Source organism: Hypanus sabinus, chromosome 5 (genome assembly GCF_030144855.1).
Source record: "Hypanus sabinus isolate sHypSab1 chromosome 5, sHypSab1.hap1, whole genome shotgun sequence".
In the NCBI taxonomy this organism is placed as follows: domain Eukaryota; kingdom Metazoa; phylum Chordata; class Chondrichthyes; order Myliobatiformes; family Dasyatidae; genus Hypanus; species Hypanus sabinus.
In genome coordinates this window covers 98,657,806-98,680,603 of record NC_082710.1, presented here as the reverse complement: position 1 = coordinate 98,680,603, position 22,798 = coordinate 98,657,806, and the positions used below count along the sequence as shown (strand labels likewise).

General features: G+C 37.8%; 1 protein-coding gene across 1 annotated transcript in view; it reads right to left on the bottom strand.

Annotated features, from left to right (window-relative positions):
* arhgap15 (Rho GTPase activating protein 15) overlaps positions 1-22,798 on the bottom strand; it is a 728,119-nt gene that overhangs the window by 509,679 nt on the left and 195,642 nt on the right. Inside the window, exon 6 of the mRNA XM_059970253.1 lies at positions 7,649-7,736. Within this exon, the coding sequence (XP_059826236.1) occupies positions 7,649-7,736 (88 nt within the window). The remainder of the gene's footprint in view (positions 1-7,648; positions 7,737-22,798) is intronic.

The following is a 22,798-nucleotide window of genomic DNA, read 5'->3' as shown; positions in this document are numbered from 1 at the left end:
ATCTTAACACACACAGAATGCTGGGGGTATTCGGCAGGTCATGCAGCATCAACAGAGGGGAATAAGTGAAGGGTCTTAGCCCAAAATATTGAGTGTCTAATCCAATCCACTGATGCCGCCCAACCTGTTGAGCTCCTAAGCAACACACACAAAATGCTGGAGGAACTCAGCAGCTTGGGCAGCACCTCCGGAAATGAATAAATTGTCAACATTTTGGGCCGAGGCCCTTCTTCAGGACTGGAAAGAAAGGGGGAAGATACCAGAACAAAAAGTTGGGAGGAGAGGAAGGAGGACAGCTGGAAGATGATAGGTGAAGCCAGGTGGATTGGAAAGATAAAGGGCTGGAGAAGAAGGAGTCTGATAGGGGAGGAGAGTAGACCGTAACAAGAAGTGAAATAGGAGGGAAACGGGGGAATGTGATAGGCTGTTTCATTTTTATTCCATTGACCTCTATGACAGTAAGCACATTTGTGAATAGTTGCTGTTTGCAAAATATTCTCAGTATCTTAGACGTCAAATGCACACCCGCAGTGGAAAATACACAAAACTTATGAGATATTGTTTGTATTCTAGGCTAAGTAACAGAAACATGAAACAAAGATGAGAATTCTAAAATAACCCTTCAATAAGTAAATCACCATATAGTTGGTAAAAAGAAAATCCAGCGTATCCAGAAAATGAATGGAGTGGTTTGCAGTAAATGGCAATGGATGATCACTATAATTGTGCTGGTGTTCTTAAGGCAGGTTTAAAAAAGCTACGTAAATGTAATGGGTTGTAATCACTCAATCTCTTAGTTATAAACAAGTTTTAGATAATTATCAGCCAGATATTGCATATTCTGTCCACGGATTTGCTAATTTACTGATTGGTTAAATTTGTTTATCAGTCTATGTTTTATGGCTTGTGGTATTTGACTAGAACTCCCTCAATGTATGTAAACCAAAGCATCTGTAATGGGTTTAGATCCATTAAATGCAGTACTCAGGCTCTTTTAACTGTGTTTTAGTAAACACTAGAACAGCTTAAGTGATTGAGTAAATTCCACTTATCACATAAATTAAGGTTTACTGTCTAATTTGTTTATATGTCTCTGTTATAGCTATCTCTTTGCTGTCACTGAAACTTGGACTGATTAATAAAATTATACTCAGTGTAAGGTAAATTTCATTTGAATTCATAATCTGATCTGTATTCTGACATTACTAACTGGAAATAATGCTCTACATCAGAGTTCTGATCCACTATTGCAGTTAGTTTTAATTCACATCATTTGTTTTTGACAACGTTTCAGTGATGATGACTTTTTGTTGACCCTGACAATTCCTGTTAACTTTTTCAAAATACGACACACTTCTTGTTTCGCTTTATATGGATTTTCTTGTGTTAGGGAGAAGCATTTGACTTGAGGCGTGATGGCAACACAGCATTAGAAGCACTTGCTTCATAATCTCAATGTTGTAAGTTTAAATTCTGTGACTGCTTAATAACCAAATCTGCCAGCCTTTCCACCCCATAAGCTATAAAATCTGATCAGTCCAATTGCTTTGATTGTACAGCACCTCTGAGAAGATGTGAGACTAAGATCAGAACCATATTCATTCTTTTGCAATGAATAGAGTGAATCTTTTTCACCTCAGTTTTGTAATTTACACAAATGGAACACACCAGCTTTGTTATCTACTGGAAAAATAAATTGATAAGTTATGCAACTCTAAACTCTAATTCACAGCAAAAGAGTCAAGTTCAGGCATTTAACAATACATTTTCTATCTCTATTGGGAAGCTCGCAAGTTATTTGTCCAACATTATAAATGGGCTCAATCATGATCATATTTGTCCAGGGATTATAAAGGAGATGCTCATGATCACTGTCCCATGGTACATCGTGCAGTGAAGAACAAATGGGCAGCTCATTTATGGCAATGCGTTTAGACAGTTCGCCAGTCAATAATGGAGGCATGTTATTTTCTACATTCATTGAATACAAGTCCTTGTTTGGTTAGAAATGCAGCCCACTACAAGGACTTAGCCAAACTTAGGCAAATATGATGCTCAGTGGGTTACCATACCCACATAACCATGTAGAGTTGTATAAGGTTTCAGTCTAACGAGCCATTTGATTGCTTGCAATGGGAACACATAACCTTTGGCTAAAGTATCTTCACATGACTAAACATGCTTGTTTCTTCCTACTCCAGTTGTGAAGAAGTTACTGGCAGGAAAGACTGGGAATCTGTTTTCTTGAGAATTTCCCCAACACCTAAGAAAGGGAATAGTCTTTCAATGCAGAGTTTATTTAAAAAGTGGCAAAAACAATGCAAAAAAAACCCCGAAAGAAAACATTTCTCTCCATCATCTAGAACTGTTAAATTTCTATTGGACTTGGCCATTTTTCACTAATTATCTTTTAAAATGAGTACTTAGTAAAATGGCCCGTGTCTCTGCTGAAATCAACACATTTAATCTGAAACCAGTTAATTAGCACAAAAAAAAGGAAACATAAGACCAAATCTGTAGAACCAAATTTGAGTATTCAAATTCTGGTGTAAAAAATAGTGGGGGGGGGGGGGTGGTGGAGAGTTAGCCTGTCCATAAGTGTGGCCTCATGCCTTGAGTGAAAGACAAAGAGAGGGGTAAATCTCTTTCAATTACTCTAATACGTTTCTGTTCAATTGAAACATCCAAATAGAGCAGCAGAACAGTCCACCTACTGTTGAAATCCCATCTTTTTTTCAGATCATGCGCCATTACTCCAAATGATTGGTAATCAATTTCTCTCATTTTACCATATATAGTCACCTAGAGCATCATGGTCCATGCTGGAATAAACATATGGTCCAGTCCCCTTTTCAAACTAGTGCTGAGAAGATTGGCTCCCTGTTAAGCCAAACACGAATGGCCTTATCTTTGTAATGGTGCCCAGTACAAGACCTTTGAGATTTCTACCATTTTCCAATTATAGTCTGATTAACTGACATTGAAAACATCAACATCCCTGATTTAACCTCATCACCAGTGGCAGTCATGCCTATATATATATTCTCTCTCACAGAATCATAATACAATACAGTATTAAAAGGGCACCTTCAGCCCAACTGATCCAAACTGACCAACTTAAACTAGCCCCGTTCGTCTGCATTTGGCAGAGGTTTATAGATTCTTGATTAGTAAGGACAGGGAGAAGGCAGAAGATTGAGGCTGAGAGGGAAAATGGATCAGTCGTGATGAAATGGTGGAGCAGACTCAATGAGCCAAGTTGCCAAATTTTATTCCTATATTTTATGGTCTTACAAGCCTTTAAAGCTGCTTATTCAAATAACTGTCCAAGTAGCTTTTAAATGTGTTATTGTATGAGCCTCAACCACTTGCCTTGGCAACTCATTCCATGTACAGACCACCCTTTGAGTGAAAAACTTTCCCTTTTCATCTTAAACCTATGTCCCCTCCAGCCAGGGGAAAAAAAAGACTGTGCACATTGACCCTATCTATGCTGCCACGATTTTACATACCTCTATTGGAACGCCAGTCTCCTTACAAATGGAGCATAATGTGGGCAAGTCTAGCTCACTTTGATAAGAAGAGTAAAATAATGTATTGCTTTCAAGAAATGAAAGCACCTAGTATGATAAAATGGATTCTCAAGCTTACAATTTACTTTGTTGTGATCTTCCACAATATTACCTACTTGCACTGCACTTCCTTTGTAACTGCAACACATTACTCTTCACTCTGTTACTGTTATATAATGTACTGCCTCTATGCACTGTTTAAATGAATTGATATATACTTACAGTATGCAGAATAAGTTTTTCACTGCATCTCTACAGTACCTTCACAATAATAAACTAATTTACCAATTTACTATTTAATTCTGAAGTTCAAAGTGATTCATCCTACGTGGAATCACAAAAATAAATTAGATTGCAGATGCAGAAAGTGATTAAGAAAGGAATATTGTCTTTATTGTAAGAAAGCTAGAGTACAAACACAAACAGCTCTTCCTAAATTCATTCTGGGCTTTGATCAGAGAACATACACAGCACTATGAACAGTTTTAATGCTTACTTATTTCAGGGAGGATACACCTTAGGGACAGTGGATTCACTTCTAGGGTTGTTCTATGAAACTGAATAGAACAAGGCTATAACTTGATTGAGTTTATTTTGAAAAGTTGTCAGTCAAAGGTAATTGATGAGGGTAGGGCAGTGGATGTTTAGAGAGGCCTTTAGCAAGGTCCCTCATGCTAGACTGATCCAAACAATTAAGATGCATGAGGGACCTTGTCAAATGCCTTAGTTATGTCCATGTGCACAGCACCCACAGCTCTATCCCTATCCATGATAACTTAGTGTTTAGATTCAGAAGTGCCATGCCCATTGATGACAGGGAGTAATAATAGAATAGTAGAATTCTACTTAGAAATGTTGCACAGGGATCAGTGTCTAACATATCTTGTTTGTAATACAGTAGATTCTGGTTAATTGGGCAATCAGATATTTGGAACAACTCTTAAAGAACAAAAACTAATCAAGAAAATAACCAGGATTCTCTTCATTTATTTGGAACACTATGCTGATTAATTGGAACAGGAGGCTGTTGCTGAACAGTTTCTAATTAGCGTCAGTCACATACACGTATTTAAAATTTATCGAAATACAGCACAGAATAGTTCCTTCTGGCCCTTTGAGCTGCACTGCTCAGCAATCTCCCAACTCAATCTTAGCCTGGTCATTAACATGTTTCAATGACCAATTAACCTACAAACTAGTACGCCTTAGGACTGTTGGAGGAAATCGGAGCATATGCAGGAAACTCTCACATTCACAGGGAGTACATACAAACTCCATACTGGCGGTGATGGGAATTGAGCCCTGGTTACCTATACTGTAGTGAGTTGTACTAATGCTACACCACTGTATTGCCCTTGTGTGGCTATTAGACACTACAGTGTGCTTAAAGAAAACAGTGTTTAAATAGCATTAGTTGTGTGTGTTCGTGCTCAAAAATAATTATTTTTGTCACCGAAAGTTGGCAATAAATAAGTAGTAAGATAATTCAGAACTGCTTTGTTCACTGCAATTTCAAACATTCAGGCTTGGAAATGCCAGGAATGTCTGGGAATGAACATGAAGTTATTTTGCTACTTCAGCAAGTTAGGACCAACAAAGAATTTGAAGATATCAGTAATCAGCTTGAATGATACAAAGAAAATTTAGATTTGTAGGATGCAATCATCGAAAGCATTGTTGAGGGAAGTCCATCATCTGCACTAGGTGTTTGCACTGATTATGTTAATTTACAGTCAAACCAAAGAACACTGCAGTGTACACTGGATGAATTCTTCCAATGAAAACTATTAGGAGCTAATACAGAATTTTTAGTTCTATAGTGGTATTGGTAGTGTTTAGTTTGTTCTATCTTTCATTAGAACACATGATTTGTTATTCAGTCAAATGGTAGTTTACCTTTTATACCTTTTTAACTATTTCCATGAAACTTCAGCTAATTAGGGCAGGTGCTTAGTTGGGCCAGATGTACCTGTGCTGATTGATCTCAATTAACTGGAATCCACTGTATTTACAAATAATTTAATTAAAATGTAGATCAGTGGGTTAGCAAGTTTGCAGATGACACAAATTTGCTGGCATTGCTCATGAAGGCTGTCAAAGAATAAAGCAGGATATAGATCAGTTAGAGACATGGGTGTACAAATGAAAGATGATGCTTATTTCAGTGAAGTATGAGGTGTTGCACTTTGTGATGTCCAATGTAAGAAGAAAGTACTGTATATAGTTAATGGCGGGACACTTAGCAACATTATATGCAGTGGGATCTTGCCATCTAAGCCCACTGCTCCCTGAAAATGGCAATAAAATTAGAAAAGGTGGTAAAAGAATATATAACAAGTCTGTATTCATTGGTTAGAGCATTGAGAATAAGGATCAGGTACTCATGTAGCAGCTTTATTAGTCCACACGTGGAGAATTGTTTACAGTTCTGCTTGTTCCATATCAGAAAGGATGTGAACTCTTTGGAGAGGGTTGGAAGAGATTTACCAGGATGCAGCCTGAATTAAAGAGTATGATCTATCTCTTGAGTGTCCAAAGCTGAGCTGACAACTGATAGAAGTTTATAAAATCATGGGATGCATATACAGGATAGACAGTCAGAATCATTTTCCCAGAGTAGAAATGTTTTTACTTTAGGGCTTTAGGGCATTACTTTAGGGCATCACTTTATGGTGAGATGGGAAGGTTTAAAGGAGATTTGTGCAGAATTTCTTTTTCACACAGCATAGTAGATGGTTGGATAATGCTGTGTAGTGGCAGAAACATGTATGTGATGGTATTTAAAAGGCTTTTAGATAGGCATATGGATAAGCACAAAATGCAAGGATGTATATCATGTGCAGGCAGGAGAAATTAGTTTAACAGGGTAACATGCAGAGTAGAGACATTATGATCCTGTGATCTACAGTTTTTTATTCTACAGTTCGAAGGAGTTTGCACACAAACTTGAACAATAATTTCACCTCAGACGAACAATGTAACTTCAAGTGTAATTTACATCTAGATTTTGGACTGAATATTGAGCAGAATCCTTCACATGATGTTGTTGAAGAATTTAATTATTTGTTCTACAGATTTCTTCATAACAAATAATGCCAAAATATTAAAGAATTAACTGATGCCAATCATTCGCACATCTACAAGATGTGTTAACTACTTTCTTCTCAAGTATAAAGGAGCCAGATCTTTGTACAAGTGTGTAATTTTCTTGACCATGCTTTATTTTGTTCAAAATTGCGTTCTGAATATCATATAAAGAAATATAAATTAAAATATTTTTCTGTGATTGCAGGTTAACTTGAAATTACTAAGTTCTAATAAAATGTTCCATACTTATAACTTTAGACATGCTTTCTCACATTTGCCAAAACGGTTGGAGAGAAAGTACTTTTCAGCTATTAGGGCCATTTGCAAGGCTAAGTTGCACAATGTTCATTTCCTGTAGTGCCTAGCATTTCAGTTTTGATGATAGATATCTTGGCCACTTTGTCAGAACTAATCTGAGAGCCGCATGCTAAAAGCTGCCAAAATGCCTATATGACCATCAGAGTAATAGATTTTAGTCAATTGCAGCATCAAAAGCAGTTATACGTTTTGACTCCTGCACAAAGTGCACCTTCCCAGCCGCACATCATTTCAATAAGGTCTGGCAGCATCCTCTCATCCCTGAGAGAAATAAGTAGTGGGTGATTGTCAAAAACATCTTTCTCTACCCAAACTGTGTCACTATCTGAGCCCTGGCCACATTCCCACATGGAGGTATGCGCCTGTCTTTTCCTGAAGTATCTTTCAGCTGCAAGGCAACAACTTCTGCCACACTCTTCAATTCCTTGATATCTTGTTTACCACTCATGTCTGTCACAGTTAGTTATTAATGCCTACTGCATAGAAAAGAATATCAGAGGTCTTGTGTCTTCCTCAAGGCTTGGCTTTATTCAGCACATGGTTACTTGTGTCCCACCTACAAAATGACTAGCAGGCAACACAAGACATTTAGCTGCAAATCAAAGCCTGAATGATGAGTGTAGGTCTCACTTTAACAAGTTGTCACAATGCATATCTTTAGAACTGCTTACCGAATTGGCTAAAATTTGTTGTTTGCTATCTTTGTAGAAGTCAATTTTGTCTCCCTCAAGGCAAACCCAAGAACTGGTCCAGTTTTTCCTGGAAAATAAATAAGACATTGACACCATCAGATCAAATTTCTCAGTAGTATTGAACTATTAATGTCCTATGAAACTGTCTGTTAATTGTTAATCACGTACAGTGCTGTGCAAATGTCTTTGGCACATATATATAGCTAAGGTGCCCAAGACTTTTGCATAGTGCTGTAAATTATATCTTTCCAGTTCCCAAATAACATTTAAAACTACTGAGCTAATACAAAGCTAAGTGCTTATATTTCTGTTTTCCAATCTCATCCCTGTTTTAACCAATATATAGTATGGTGCAAAAGTCTTAGAAACTCTAGCTGTTTATATGTGCCTTAAATTTTAGCACAGCAATGTAATACTGTCATATTCAGAACTAAAACAATCTCTTATTTTGTTTAACTTCTACCACACCCAAAATACTAGTCAGAGTGCAGGAATTTTATTCCTCATTAATTTCAAAGTTCAAAGTCCAAAGTAAATTTTATTATCAAAGTACATATATGTCATGAGATTCATTTTCCTGAGGGACTACTCAGCAAATCTTTAGAATAGCTAACTATAACAAATTAGTGAAAAATTGCTCAACTAGAGTATTTAGTCAGAGTGCAGAAGACAATAAACTGTGCAGACGCAAAAAGAAGAAATAATAATATAAATAATTGAGCAATAGATGTCAAGAACATGAGATAAAGAGTCCTTGAAAGAGAAGCCATTGGTTGTGGGAACACTTCAATGATGGGGAAAATAAAGTTGAGTGAAGTTATCCCATTTGATGCTCTATTGAAATTTAAAGATTGCTTTCAAATTAGAGATTAACAGGTATTCACAATTAACAGGAAGGATGAGCATTCATCTTATTCTCATGTTGGTCATCATCTCCTCCTAATTTCCTGGAAGTGCTTCAGTGGTGTAAGTTTATAAACCTTATTACCCAGGTGGCAATGGCTAATACAAGGTGATTGGAGGAAAGTGTAGGGGGATGTCAGAGGTAGCACTTTTAGACAGAGAGTGGTAAGTGCATGGAATGCACTGCCAGAGATGGTTGTAGAGGCATATACATTAGGAACATTTAAGACACTCTTAGATAGGCACATCGATGAAAGAAAAGCGGAGGGCTATGTGGGAGAGATTGATTAGATTGATCTTGGAGTAGATTAAAAGGATAGCACAAAATGATAGGCTGAAGGGACATGCTCTACAACAGCTTCCATAATAATTTTCCATAGATTATTTGCTTTAAAGTTATGTCACTATCAAAACAGAAGTCCTCCATTATTTTGCCTCTCTTGATTGTTTTATCATTTGTCGAGATATACCTCACCTGATCTCATTGTGCTGGCCAATGTCAAAAGATCTGTTAGCATTAGTTTAGTACTTAAGAGTCATAGAGTTATAGAAAAGTACAGCACATAAACAGGCCTTTCGGGCCATCTTATACACGCCAAACTATTTAAACAGCCTACTCCCAACGATCTGCTCTGGGACCATTAACCTCCACACCCCTACCATCCATGTACCTATCCAAACTTGAAGATGCTGCAATTCATTTCAAATTATTTTCAACTTTCCACTCTTGAGTGTTGAGTTAAGCTGAGGTTATCATTCCATGAGTATTGGTTACTGTCCATTACGTTTGTCAGATTGTCATTTCTCATGACAAACTTTAGACAATGAGTTCTGGCAGGCTATTTGACAATGCTGGCATCTCAGGCAAGCTGATCCTGTCATCGACTTATGTTTGTACATGAGGACAGTCTAGCAGCCCTTGCTTGATTATGATCTAGTTAGAGCACTTGTCATCCATTGCCCAGGGACATGGAGACTCTCAGTATTTCGGACTGAATCGAAACAACTCAACTCAGCCAGAGGATCAAGCAGGCAATCTCCCATGATGGCATTGCTCAATTGCAAATTTTTTATGCATCTTCTAACTGAGCCAAATATAAAGAAACATATTCCACAAAATTTCTATGTTTATTTTGTTTTAAAACATTTTATTTCATATGAAATTGTAAACTAGTGCAAGTACAGAGTAATTCTGATACTATATGATGTCTTAGGAACATATGTACTAGACTTCATCAGCCGATGGTGTAGTGGCATCCTTCTGCCTTTGAGGTGAATAGTCCCAGGTTTGAATCTGGCCAATTCCTTGCACACTTCCTATCTGTGCTGGGTTGAGCATCAAGCTAGCAACTTGTCCTCATAAAAATACATCCAAATGCTAAAGAAGCGGCAAGGTTCACAAAGTGCAGGTAGGAACAACTAGACTTGATAGGATTTCATTGCTAAAAAGAATACAGAGCATGCCCTAGCTGAGCATATTCTTCAGCTCAAGTTTATACATAAAGTAACTAGGCTTTGCAAAACAGATCCCTTACATATAACTAAATTGAGAAAAGGATATTGTTCCAGCTCTGATAAGATAAAACTACAAAAGTTATTAAAGTATTATTCATTAAAGAGGACAGTCATGAATTGAAAATATTATGACTAATTAAAATAATTGTTATTTATTATCTCCTAAGTAAATAATGAAGCACTATAAATTAAATTAAAGCACATACTTGCGATACATCTTTTAATATGTCACACAATTTATTAATTACCTACCCAAGCAATAGAATTGCCAAGGCATAGAAGGTCACTGATAAACAGAATTTGTATATAAGGGTTGCCATGAACAGAGTGGGCTTAAGGATCTGTTTATGTCAGGATTCCCAATCTGGTGTCCACAGTCCTCTTGCTTAAGGTATCATCCATGGCGTAAAAGAGGTTGGGAACTCCTGGTTTATGTGCTGTATGACACTTTGATTCTTCTGTCAATGAACATACTTTGAATCTCATTCACCATTTTAACATTGACAGCGAGTCCTTTATTTTGTTTTGCTCTGCCTAGCTTTGATAAAGGTGGACCATAAAAGTGGGCCAGCTTGAAATATCTCAATCAACATTAGTGAAATCTTACAGAAGTTAGAGTCAAAATGGGATCATTGAACCATTGCTCTTTTAAAGCAAATATTCCTTATGCCGACATCTTTATTTAAAAAGAGGTCTGGCACTGGTAAACTATATTACCTGTTAGTTTCAAATGCCATGAAAGACACTTGGAAGTCAAAAATGTGTATTTTAGGCATTTGTTCCATCACTGAAACTTTTGGCAACCCCATAAACTTATCTTTGTGAGCCAAAAGAGATAGAGAGTGTGTTAGTTCAGTTTAATAGTAGTGACCTGGTCTAATCATGTATCAGTTCCCTCCACTTGCTACTCAAGAAACGATGTCCTTTATGACCCATCAGCCACTCACTGTCCGATATGACAGAATCTTGGATCTCAGCAAATGAGAAGTTAATCAAAAAGATCACTAAAGGCATGAATGTAAATTTTATCTGTATGGACTTCAGCAAGGCAGTTGTCAAGGTTCTGCGTGGTTGGCTGGTTGAGAAGCTATAGCTGGATAAATGGATTCAAAGATAAAGTTTAGTTTTATTTGTCATATGTGCATTGAAACATGAAATGTGTTGATTGCATCAACAACCAACAAAGTTCGAGGATATGCTGGGGCAGCCCGAAAGTGTTGCCATGCTTCCAGAGCCAGTATGGCATGCCCGCCCGTTGTCTTTGGAATGTGGGTGTGGGACGAAATTATTTCCCTTCAGTTATGATTCAAAATTGGCTTGGTGAAAGGAGGCAGAGGGTAGTGTGGAAGGCTGATTTCCTGACAGGAAGTTTCTGGATTGTGGGATTCATACTGTCACCGTTTGCTTTTTGTGATATGTATCAACCACGTGGTTGTGAATGTTGGTGATATGATCAACGATTGAGAGCAAAGTCACAACTCTCCTTTAAAACTTTTACCCTTCATGGGTTGGTGCGCAGGATATAAAAGCTGGGATTTTATGCTGCAATTTTATCGGTGATAGGTTAGGCCACACTGGGACTGTTATGTGCATTTCTGGTTACTACACTACTCTGATGATATTGATTGCATTGGAAAGAATGAAAAGGATGTTGTTTGGATTGGAGGAATTTAGTAATGGAAAGAGATTGGATGGGCTGGGCTTACATTTTTGGACTGAAGGAGGCTGATCTGATAGATGTATAAAAGATTATGAGAGACACTCTTAGGATCATGATCATCATCATCATTATGTGCCATGTCATATGACATGGGTGATTATTGTCTTCCATCTGTCTTTCCATCTGCTATTCTTATCCTTCTCTCTATCCATGACCCTGTCTGTTATTGGCAAATTTTTCTACAGAAGTGGTTTGCCATTGCCTTCTTCTGGGCAGTGTCTTTACAAGACGGGTGACTCCAGCCATTATCAATACTCTTTAGAGATTGTCTGCCTGGCATCAGTGGTTGCATTACCAGGACATGATACAACCATCCACCACCTGCTCCCTTGGTTTCAGGTGACCGTGATCAGGGGGCTAAGCACGTGCTACGCCTTGCCCAAGGGTGACCTGTAAGCTAGCGGAGAGAAGCAGCACCTTACGCCGACTTGGATAAAAATGAATCTCTACTCCGCTACCCACTCTTCGGATAGATGGTCCAAATCTTTTTTTTTCCCATGGTAGAAGTAGGTTAAAGAAGGAAATAATTTTAATGTGGACAAAAGGGATTAATGTAGATGGGTAAAAAAGTTGGCAGAAATATGGTGGGTAGAAAGGTCTGTTTTTATACCTTACACAAATAAACCCTATCTGAAATTTAGTCAAATATCCAATTTTCAAAATCATCTCATTTTAAACCTTCATAGAGTTATGGTACATACAATCCATTATCAACACTGACCAAACCCCCTTTCTCCAACACTAACTCCATTTTATTCTCATGGAATTCCAATCAGATCTCCCTCTTATTCTATACACTAGGGGCAATTTATAGTGGCAAACATGGAAAAAGTCATGCCAGCGGTTCTACTTCATTAGGACTTTGAGGAAATTTGGTATGTCACCAAAGAATCTTAGAAATTTCTACAGCTGCATGGTGGAGAACATGGTATGGAGACCAACAAAATACACAGGCTTGTAAGAAGCCCCAGAAGGTTAAAGACTCAGCCAGCTCCATCATGTAAATAACCCTCTCCACCATTGCAGACATCTACAAGAAGTGGTGCCACAAGAAGATGGCATCAATCATTGATCTCATCAAATAGGACACACTCTGTTTGTGTTACTACCATTATGTAGGAGGCACAGGAGTCTAAAGGGCATTACTCAAAGATTCAAGAATAGCTTCTTCCCTTTTTCCATCAGATTCCTTAATGATGCGTGAACCTGTGAACACTACCTAATTATTCAATTTTTGCACTATTTATTTATTTTATGTTATTTATAGACTTTTATATCTTGACATGGTACAGCTACTATAAAACAACTATTTTCACATCATATGTCAGAGGTAATAAGTCTCATTCTGATGTTACAGAATATGGAAAGAAACCAGGGCTTCTGGAAGAAAATCACACTGAATAGGGTGCATTTGCAAGCTCCACATAAGCAGTGAAGGTTAGCATCAGTGGAACTGTTAAGGCAGCTGCTATACCAGCTGTGCCACTACAACAGCCTAGCGATTGTTTCTCTGCTTGTAGAAAGTCAAGTCTTTACTCGCTGCATTCTAGAATACTGTACTATTCCCTAAATCCTCTGGTGAAAATATGACACCGACTACTTTTTAATCTTTCTAAATTTACATTAATCTCTAGATGTTTGAATCTACAAAACTTTGATGCAAATTTAAGTGTATATTAATTATATTTATCTCAAGGCCTATTATCATTTACTGTACATAAGGGACTTGAATGACAAAGTGAACTGTTTAGTTTACTATACCTCTGGGAGGTGGAGGAAGCATTTTTTTTCTGTGAGGCATTTCTTTCAGTGTCCACCAGATGGTAGCAAAATCATCAACACGTGAAATCAAAAATAACAAATGCTGGTTTTATTCTTCTTTAATGACTTTGACATAATTAGGAAACTCAGACTGTAAACTTCTCCAAACTTCTCAGACTATTTTCTGTACAAAAAGAATTTAGGAACAGGGCTATTCAGAATCAAAAATAAAGCAAAGTAAGCAAGGGTGACTTAATTATGTTTTTTCTTGCTCTCCCTGGCTGCTCTTAAACAGCTAGAACAAGTAATAATCACTGAAACTAAAGCTGGATAGCAGGAGTTAGAAGACAGCCAACCTGCTTTTTATCAAAAAAAAACTATCCATTCAGTTAGTGAAGGTCTTGACAGAAATTGTCTGTATCAATAGCCATTTAAAGTGCAGCTAATAGCTGATAAATCAGTAAAGGCTGAAGTTTAGGTGAAAAATACAATGGTTTGGTAATTTGAAACTCAGCAATATTCCAGGCTGGAAATGAAATTTTTTGGTAAGTTATACATTTGCATTAAAAATGCAATTATTTTCTATTTTGTTCCTGGTTAATAAGTTTATAACTTAAAATAAATTGCTTAATGTTAATTTCCTTTTTAGGATAAGGATTTTTAGTTATATTTAAAATGTAGCCAATAAACTTAGGTTTTACAAATTATGCTTAGTTCCAGCTCCCATTATGACATTAATTAAATCTTATAAATTCATGAAGTTGTTTAAAATGCAATAGCTATCTAAATTTTTGTAATTATACCTTGAAACTTATAAACAGTCTGGAATATTATTTATTATAAAACAAGTTACTCTGTTCTTAAAGTAATTTTGTACATTTTATGAACATTTTCATGATGTATTGTTTGATAACCAAAATAAGTCAATAACTATAATATAAAACTATTCTCGTTAGCAGAATGCATTCTGGTATTACAAGGTATCATAAAAGTTCAATAGTGTAGAAAGTGCTAACATTTACCTCAAACTGTAACACTGGCCAATAATTGTCAGTTAAGGTACCATGAAGATACTGCATGGAAGTAGGTACAACCATTCTCGACATTAAGTAATGACTCACACACCTTTATCTTAATTTGATCTCAGCCTTTTTGATTGTTTATGTCCAGCTTGTCCTGGACTTCACATTTGTACAAATGCTAGAGCAACACAATAGTAAAGGTACTGTCTGACTTCATCGACTTGGTTATTCTCAGTCAATTAATAGAATATAAGTATCAAAGGTTTAAAGATTCAAAGGTTCAATTTAATGTCAGAGAAATGTATACAATATACATTCTGACAACACACACAAAATGCTGGTGGAACACAGCAGGCCAGGCAGCAACTATAGGAAGAAGCACTGTCGACGTTTCGGGCTGAGACCCTTCGTCAGGACTAACCGAAAGAAAAGATAGTAAGAGATTTGAAAGAAGGAGGGGGACAGAGAAATCTGAAATAATAGGAGAAGACAGGAGGGGGAGTGGTGAAGCTAAGAGCTAGAAAGGTGATTGGCAAAAGGGATACACAGCTGGAGAAGGGAAAGGATCATGGGATGAGAGACCTAGGGAGAAAGAAAGGGGGAGGGGAGCACTAGAGGGAGATGGAGAACAGGCAAGGAGTGATTGTGAGAGAGGCAGAGAGAGAAAAAAAAAGGAGGAGGGGAATGAATAAATAAATAAACAAATAAATACATAAATAAGGGATGGGCTAAGAAGGGGAAGAGGGGCATTAATGGAAGTTCGAGAAGTCAATGTTCATGCCATCAGGTTGGAGGCTACCCAGGCAGTATGTAAGGTGTTGTTCCTCCAACCTGAGCATGGCTTCATCTTAACAGAAGAGGAGGCCGTGGATAGACATATCTGAATGGGAATGGGACATGGAATTAAAATGTGTGGCCACTGCGATATTCTGCTTTCTCTGGCGGACTGAGCGTAGGTGTTCAGCAAAATAGTCTCCAGTCTGCGTCAGGTCTCACCAATATATAAAAGGCCACACCGGGAGCACCGGATACAGTATACCACACCAGCTGACTCACAGGTGAAGTGTCGCCTCACCTGGAAGGACTGTCTGGGGCCCTGAATGGTGGTGAGGGAGGAAGTGTAAGGGCAGGTGTAGCACTTGTTCTACTTACAAGGATAAGTGCCAGGAGGGAGATCGGTGGGAAGGGATTGGGGGGGGGGGGGGGTAACAAATGGACAAGGGAGTTATATAAAGAACGATTCCTGTGGTAAGCAGAAAGAAGGGGAAGGGAAAGATGTGCCTAGTAGTGGGATCCCGTTGGAGGTGGTGTGTTGCTTGAATTTCCAGCATCTGCAGATTTCCTCACGTTTGCGAATATACATCCTGGATTGCCCTTTCTTCGCAAAACATCCACAAAAACAGAGAAGTGCCCCAAAGAGTGAATGACAGTTACGCGTGAGAACCCCGAAGTTAATAGAAGTTCCAAGCTTTCAATTTACAAGAAAGCTTTAGATCAGATTATTCATTTATTTAGAGATACAGCATGGAGCAGGTTGTTTTGGCCCACAAGCCGTGTCACCCTGCAACCCATCTATCTAAATGTTGGCCTAATCACAGGACAATTTACAAAGACTGATTGATCTAATAACTGGTCCGTCTTCGGGAGGGAACCAGACCCCTGGAAGGAAACCCACACAATCACAGCGAGAACGGAAAAGCTCCCTACAGCTGATAAATCAGTAAAGGCTGAAGTTTAGGTGACAAATACAATGGATTGGTAATTGAAACTCAGCAATATTCTAGGCTGGAACTGAACTCCAGACTCCAGCACGCCCAGAGTTGTAATAGGGTTGCACTACAGTGGCACACACCTTTTTATTAAACAAATCCAGGAATGTTAAGTTATAAACAAATGATTTTTATCTTTGTGCATAGCATACATACACTCACAGACACAGCTAAGTTGCACATTGTGATTCCAAGTTTCTGATTAATATTAAAAGCATCGATAATATTATCATAAGTGAAATATGCCGGGCTACAGAAAAACTCTGGAACCCATGAACGCTTGTACTTTGAAATATTACAGCAATGCAAAGGTCAAGAATTCATCACTGTTGTATAAACAGAAGACTAGATGAGGTATGTCAAACAGCAATGGTTAAAAGATGGTGAACATTTTCAGAAGGATTTTATCCTGAGAAAGGAAGGGGAAAAAAACAATAAGATTCACAGTTCTAAAATTCGAAAAGAGAATATGTTGAAGTATGTGGCAAATTGTGAATTAAACTGAGAGCCAGAATAAGCATGTTGCACCTGCTGGTTTGTGAATTAACTAAAAAACAGCTATTGGATTTGTATGCAAATATCAATGAGTTGAACATCACATGAGTAGAATCAATATTCATTGGAACAGAATGGAGCATTTAAAAGCAGTTCTGAGACAATGTTTACAAATGTTACAGTCTGTTTCCAAGGTAATTTACTTCCGTAGGATTTATTTTACAAGCCCATAAAAAAAGGTTATATTCACTTCCTTACATAGAAACACACACACACACACACACACACACATGCACACACAATCTTTCAGCAGAAAATAAAGAATGACTAAATAATACAGCAATGATTAAACAGTGGAAATAATGACCTATTCTGACAATCTATCAACACATTTTTGAGGAATCTTTATCTCATGTTCTCAATATTTCTTGCTTATTATTATTGATTTTTTTTCTCATCTCAAGCTGGTAAAACCTGAGGCATGGACATAGCCAAGCATGCTCATTTCCCAATTGCTAGGAACTTTCAGGCTATTCTACTGGTGTTGAGTATTGTGGCTTTCTGAAGATTTACAAAGATATTACTGTGCAAACCTAAATGTTTATGCTATTGTGTAGTGCCTTCGGGATGACATCAGTTGTAGTTATTACTATTGGGACAATGTTCTTGTTCCAAAGTCTTACAGTTTCCTCTTTTAATTCAGCATATTTCTGGTGCTTTTCACTTACTGATTTCTGTATGTTCTGTGTTTTAGGAAAGGCTATATTTGCTAAGGAAGTTGTTCTTGCTTGTTTATCCTGTATTATTATATCTGGATAGTTTTTATGGATTATCCTATTGGTAATAACTGATTGGTCATAATATAACTTGTGGTATTCTGACTCTAAAACTGGATCGGACTTGTATTTATAGTAAGGCATGGTTTGTCTTATGAGTTTTATTTTTAAGCAAGATTTTGCTGAATGATGGTTGACACTTGATTGTGCCTCTGTAAATAATCCGATTGAGTTAAATTACTACAGAATCCTGTAACGTGTTGGAATGTTTCTGGTTTTTCTCAACACTTTCTGCATTTATCATCTTGAATTTGCTGGTCTTTTATTATGTACTTCTGATGATTTTTGTGTTAACTACCTGGCCCTGTGTTGCCACAAGAAACCCTTATGCTTCTGGGAAGAGGTCTCCAACTCTGAGCCAGGTGTTCAATGTTCCCTGTTCGACATCTAGTGTGCTAAGACCATGGGGTTGTCTTCCATGAAGGGTTATGTTCTTCCATTGGTTAATTGTCCTTCTGTAGGAAGAATTCCTTCTTTTTTCTGGGCTGTGATCTCATTTAAGTTTAGTGGTGTGTTCTTCTTATCAGAATTGCATATGCTTGCATGGAGTGCTGAATCCTGTTTTCATTAATGAAAGTATATCCTTAGAAGTTTTATCTGACTGTTATTTAGATTTTTAAAGTCCGTTATTCATCTTTCCTCTTCTGTCCAAATTAGTGTTAATCTAAGTGCCTTCGAATGTACATAATGTTTTCTGAAATTTGTCATTTCAGTTCTTAGTTTTCTTGTAAATTTTCTGGATCTGTTTCAGGCCAAGATATAATGCCAAAAGAATACGTTAATGTGGGTATAGCAAAAGTTTTTATTGCCTTTGTTATAATTTTGCTGTTAGACGTCTGTTTGCCAGTTTTCTTAAGCCTTGAAGTAAATTCTGTCAAAAGTTCCTCCTTTATCTCACTATGATCTATTTTTTTCTTTGTTGATATCCTGGATACTTGTATATTTCATACTCATCCATTGGCTAACCACCTGGTCCTGTATTATAATGAGGAATAGCAATAATAATAAAAATTATTATTATTATCATTATTATTTTTCTCTTTTGTATTTGCACGGTTTCTTTGTCCACTCCATTGGGTGTAGTCTTTGGTGAATTCTATTAGGGTTCCTGGATTTACTGAGTGTGCTCACAAGAAAACAAATCTCAGGGTTGTATCTGGTGACATGTATGTACTTAAATAATAAATTTACTTTGAACTTTTTAAATGGATGCTAGATCAGATTCCGACTGAGCAAAATTATTTTACAGTTAGCCAAACAGTTGTGTGCAGAAGTTGCTATCGGTGATATCCACCTAGAGAGGTCCCCAGTCTGGATTCGTCATTGGCATCAAAGTTTAGAATGTAAGTTTTAAAATCTACCTGTAGGTTTTCATTAAGTCATTTCTGAAAGGTTAAGAACGGATGTGTTCAGGTTTAGGTGAATATCTGGTTACATTATGCGATACATAATGCTGATGAATCTCTGATCATGAACGTATAATTTTAAGAGTGTGGACTCTTATTCCTTTGAACTGAATTAGTTTTGGGTCAGTGAATTAATGTTGTAGACTTAAAAACAATTTTTAAAAAAAATGGCTTTGCTGTTCTGTGAAGAAAACAAGGTTCCTCAAAAGAAAAAGGGTGAAATGGAGGTTCAGGTCATTGAAACAAGTAGATCCTGAAGGATGAGAAGTAAGTTTAAAATGAATGGCAAACAAGCTGACATGTAGAAAATCTGTGAGGCTGCATCCAAATACCCTTCCCCTTCATATTTATCTGTTATTTATTAGCTTTCTGTTCGTACAGTTTTAATCAAGGCTGTGTTGAGATGTCTTTCAAAGCTGCATCACCTCTGGCCTTAAACTAAAACGTTCTCATACAAAAATATGTTCTGTAAATTAACTGAGCCTAAAATGCAATTTTTTTAATTTATTGCTGACTTCCTCTATAAACCTAATGAAAACTCGATCTGATATTAATAATAATTCAAATAATCTGGATTAGAGAAAATTTGCACAGTCCTTAACCATTTTGATATTGATGTATTGAAGACAATAAACTGGAAATGTGGTCAACTTAAGAATCCCTGTTGAGCAGTTGAAATTAGGACACTTCAAAGACTCTGGAAAGATAATCAGCTCACAGACAATCATTTTGCACATGAATAATAGAAAGCCAGATGTTGTCAATCAGGTGAGCATGACTTAATCATCCACTGATTGTCAAAGCTCAAATGATTTCAAACTCACATGGCTTTGTAACGAGGCAAATATTTCACAAATCTGAAAGCAGACATTAGTTTTTCAATGATGATCATACACTGAATCTAGATTCTAATGTAACGTACAGGAGTATACCTGCTTAATTTAAGCAGCAATATCTCTGCCTGATTTAGGCATTAAATGATTTTGCAAATAGTTCTGAAAAGTTTTATGTGAGATTGCTCCAAAATTGGGCACAGTAGTTTTCTAATTTATGCTGCTGAGGAACTTGCTAGAGTATGATTGCTTTACTAATTTCCCCAAAGTAACACCAGACATGGCTGCCTGCACCTGGCCTTAACTTTTACTGTCCCCTGCGATTTTAGTATCTTTGGATGGAACCAGAGTTGTTCAGACTGTTGCATTGATGCCTGGATGGCATCCATAGTTTGGTGCTTCACTGTAAGCAATATCCATAAACAGGCAGTGTATTTATTTAAAAATATATATATTTTATGCAAGTTGACATCCTTCTGTGGATCTGAAAATGACGATCCCTTTAAAAAATGATGAAAAGTAAGTATTTTCAGAAATTCTATCTCCTCATTCAGATTCATTAATGAGATGTAGAATGGATCACTTGGTAAAAGTAACAATGTCCACTGATGGAGGATGAAAGAGAATGGGATGGGGGAGGGGTGGCTTACAAAGTCTATGTTGGCAACATCCACAGCTCTACCTTCATCAATGAGGGAAAACAAAGGGGTGAGGTTCTCAGAAGTCAGAGAAATTAAGATTCAAGTTGGAGACTACCAGAACAGAACATGAGCTATTGTTTCTCTGACCTGCATCTAGCTTATTTGTGGCAGTGGAGGAGGTCCTGGACAGACATGTCAGTGTAGTATAAGAATGGGAAGTCGAATCAAAATGTGTGACTACCGGGAGATCCTGGCCGTAATGACAAACAGGGCATTTCTTTAGCCAAAGAGTGGTGAATCTGTCGAAATTGTTGCCCCAGGCAGCTACGGAGGCCGGGTCATCAGGCATATTTAAGGTGGAGGTTGATAGGTTTTTGATTAATCAAATGAAAGGTTATGAGCAGAAGGCAGGAGAATGGAGTTAATAGGTAAATGGATCAGCTATGATGAAATGACAGAGCAGACCTGACCAGCCAAATTGCTTAACTCTGCTCCTATATCTTATGATACGGTAAAACTGCATATAAAGTCTATGAGAGTAAGCAGAAGATTTGTGTCAGGTGTCACTGATGTAGAGGATGCCAAGATGGGAGCACCAGATACAACAAATGGCCCCAATATATTTGCAGATGAAGCACCACCTCACCTGGAAGTATATTTAAATTTGTTAATGGTTAAGGAGGAGGTGAAGGGGCAGGTGTAAGTGACAGGAAGGAGATCAGTGGGGAGGGGGAGAGTGGACAAACAAGAGCTATCCATGCAGAAAGTGGAAGGGAGCAGAGAAAGATGTGCCTGGTTATGGGGTACCTGGTTGTGCCATAACATTGGGGGGTGGGTTAATGGGTTGAGGACAGATATGTAGGATTTTGAGGAGATGCAGATGAGGCCAGCATTGATAGTCATGGAAGGAGAAACCTGGAATGTCCTGCAATGGAAAGCCTCATCCTGAGAAGAGGCAGAAGAACTGAGGGAATGGAAGAGCATTCTTATAGGCGACAAGGTAACTGTGAGAGTCAGTGCATTTGTATAAAAAGGTGGTGGATAATCTGTCTCCTGAGATAGAGATGGAGAAATCAGGAAAGAGGAGCAAGTTGTCAGAGAGGGACCTAGTGAATTTTAATGGCAGAGTGGAAGTTGGAGGGGAAGTTGATAAGCCCGGCATGGGTGCAGGAAAAAAAGCCAATGCAGTCATCAATCTAATGGAGAAAAAGGCAGACAGAGCTGGGGCTCGTGCAAATGCTCATGGCTACACGTTTGGTTTGGTTAAAGTGGGACGAGTCGAAAGAGAAGTAGCTGAGAAGTAGCAGAGATGGTAGCAGTGGAGTGGAACTGTTAGGGTTTGTTTACCCTAATATAAAAAGCCTAAGGCCTTCCTGATGGGGGAATGGAAATGTACACAGCCATAGTATAAGTAAGGCAGTCAAGGAATTGAAAGTTGTTAAAGTAATGGAGAGCATGTGGAGGTGGCAATGGACCCCTACTAACCAATTTTGTCCTTCATTTATTACTCACTTATTACTATCTTGACTCTCTTATTACCTACTCCTGATGAAGGGTCCCAGCCCAAAATATCAACTGTTTCTATCGTCTATGGATACTGCTTGATTTGCTCAGGTCCTCAAGAATTGTGTGCAGGTGGGTTAGTAAGTCTGCAGACAATATGAAGAGAGATGGTGTTGGAGATAGTGTAGATGACTGTCTTCATGTATTGCCCATATCTCCCTGAAAGTGGAAATGCAAGGTAGAAATGGTGATACATAAGGAATATATTATTTTGCCTTTATTAGACAAGGAGGTGGGTTCACAGGTCTGGAAATTATGTTGCAGCTTGATGAAGTTCCAGTTAGGCTGCTTCAGTCTGACTCTGTGGCTCCGAAGGAAAAGCGGGGGGGGGGGGGGGGTGAGAAGAAGAAGAATGCAGTAGGAAAGGGGATTCTATAGTTAGAAAAACAGACATGAGATTCTGTGGATGTGAAAGAGCTACTTGGACAGTATGTTGCCTCTCAGATGCCAGGATGAGGAACATTTCAGATAGGGTCTTTGATATTCTAAGGTGGGAGGTTGAGCAGCCAGAAGTCTTGGTACATATTGGCACTAATGACATAGCTGTAGGTAGGAAAAGTGAAGAAGTCCTGAAGAGAGAACTTAGGGAGTTAGGCAGAAAGCTTAAAAACATGACTTCCAGAGTAGTAATCTCTGGAGTACTCCCTGTGCCATGTGTTAGTGTG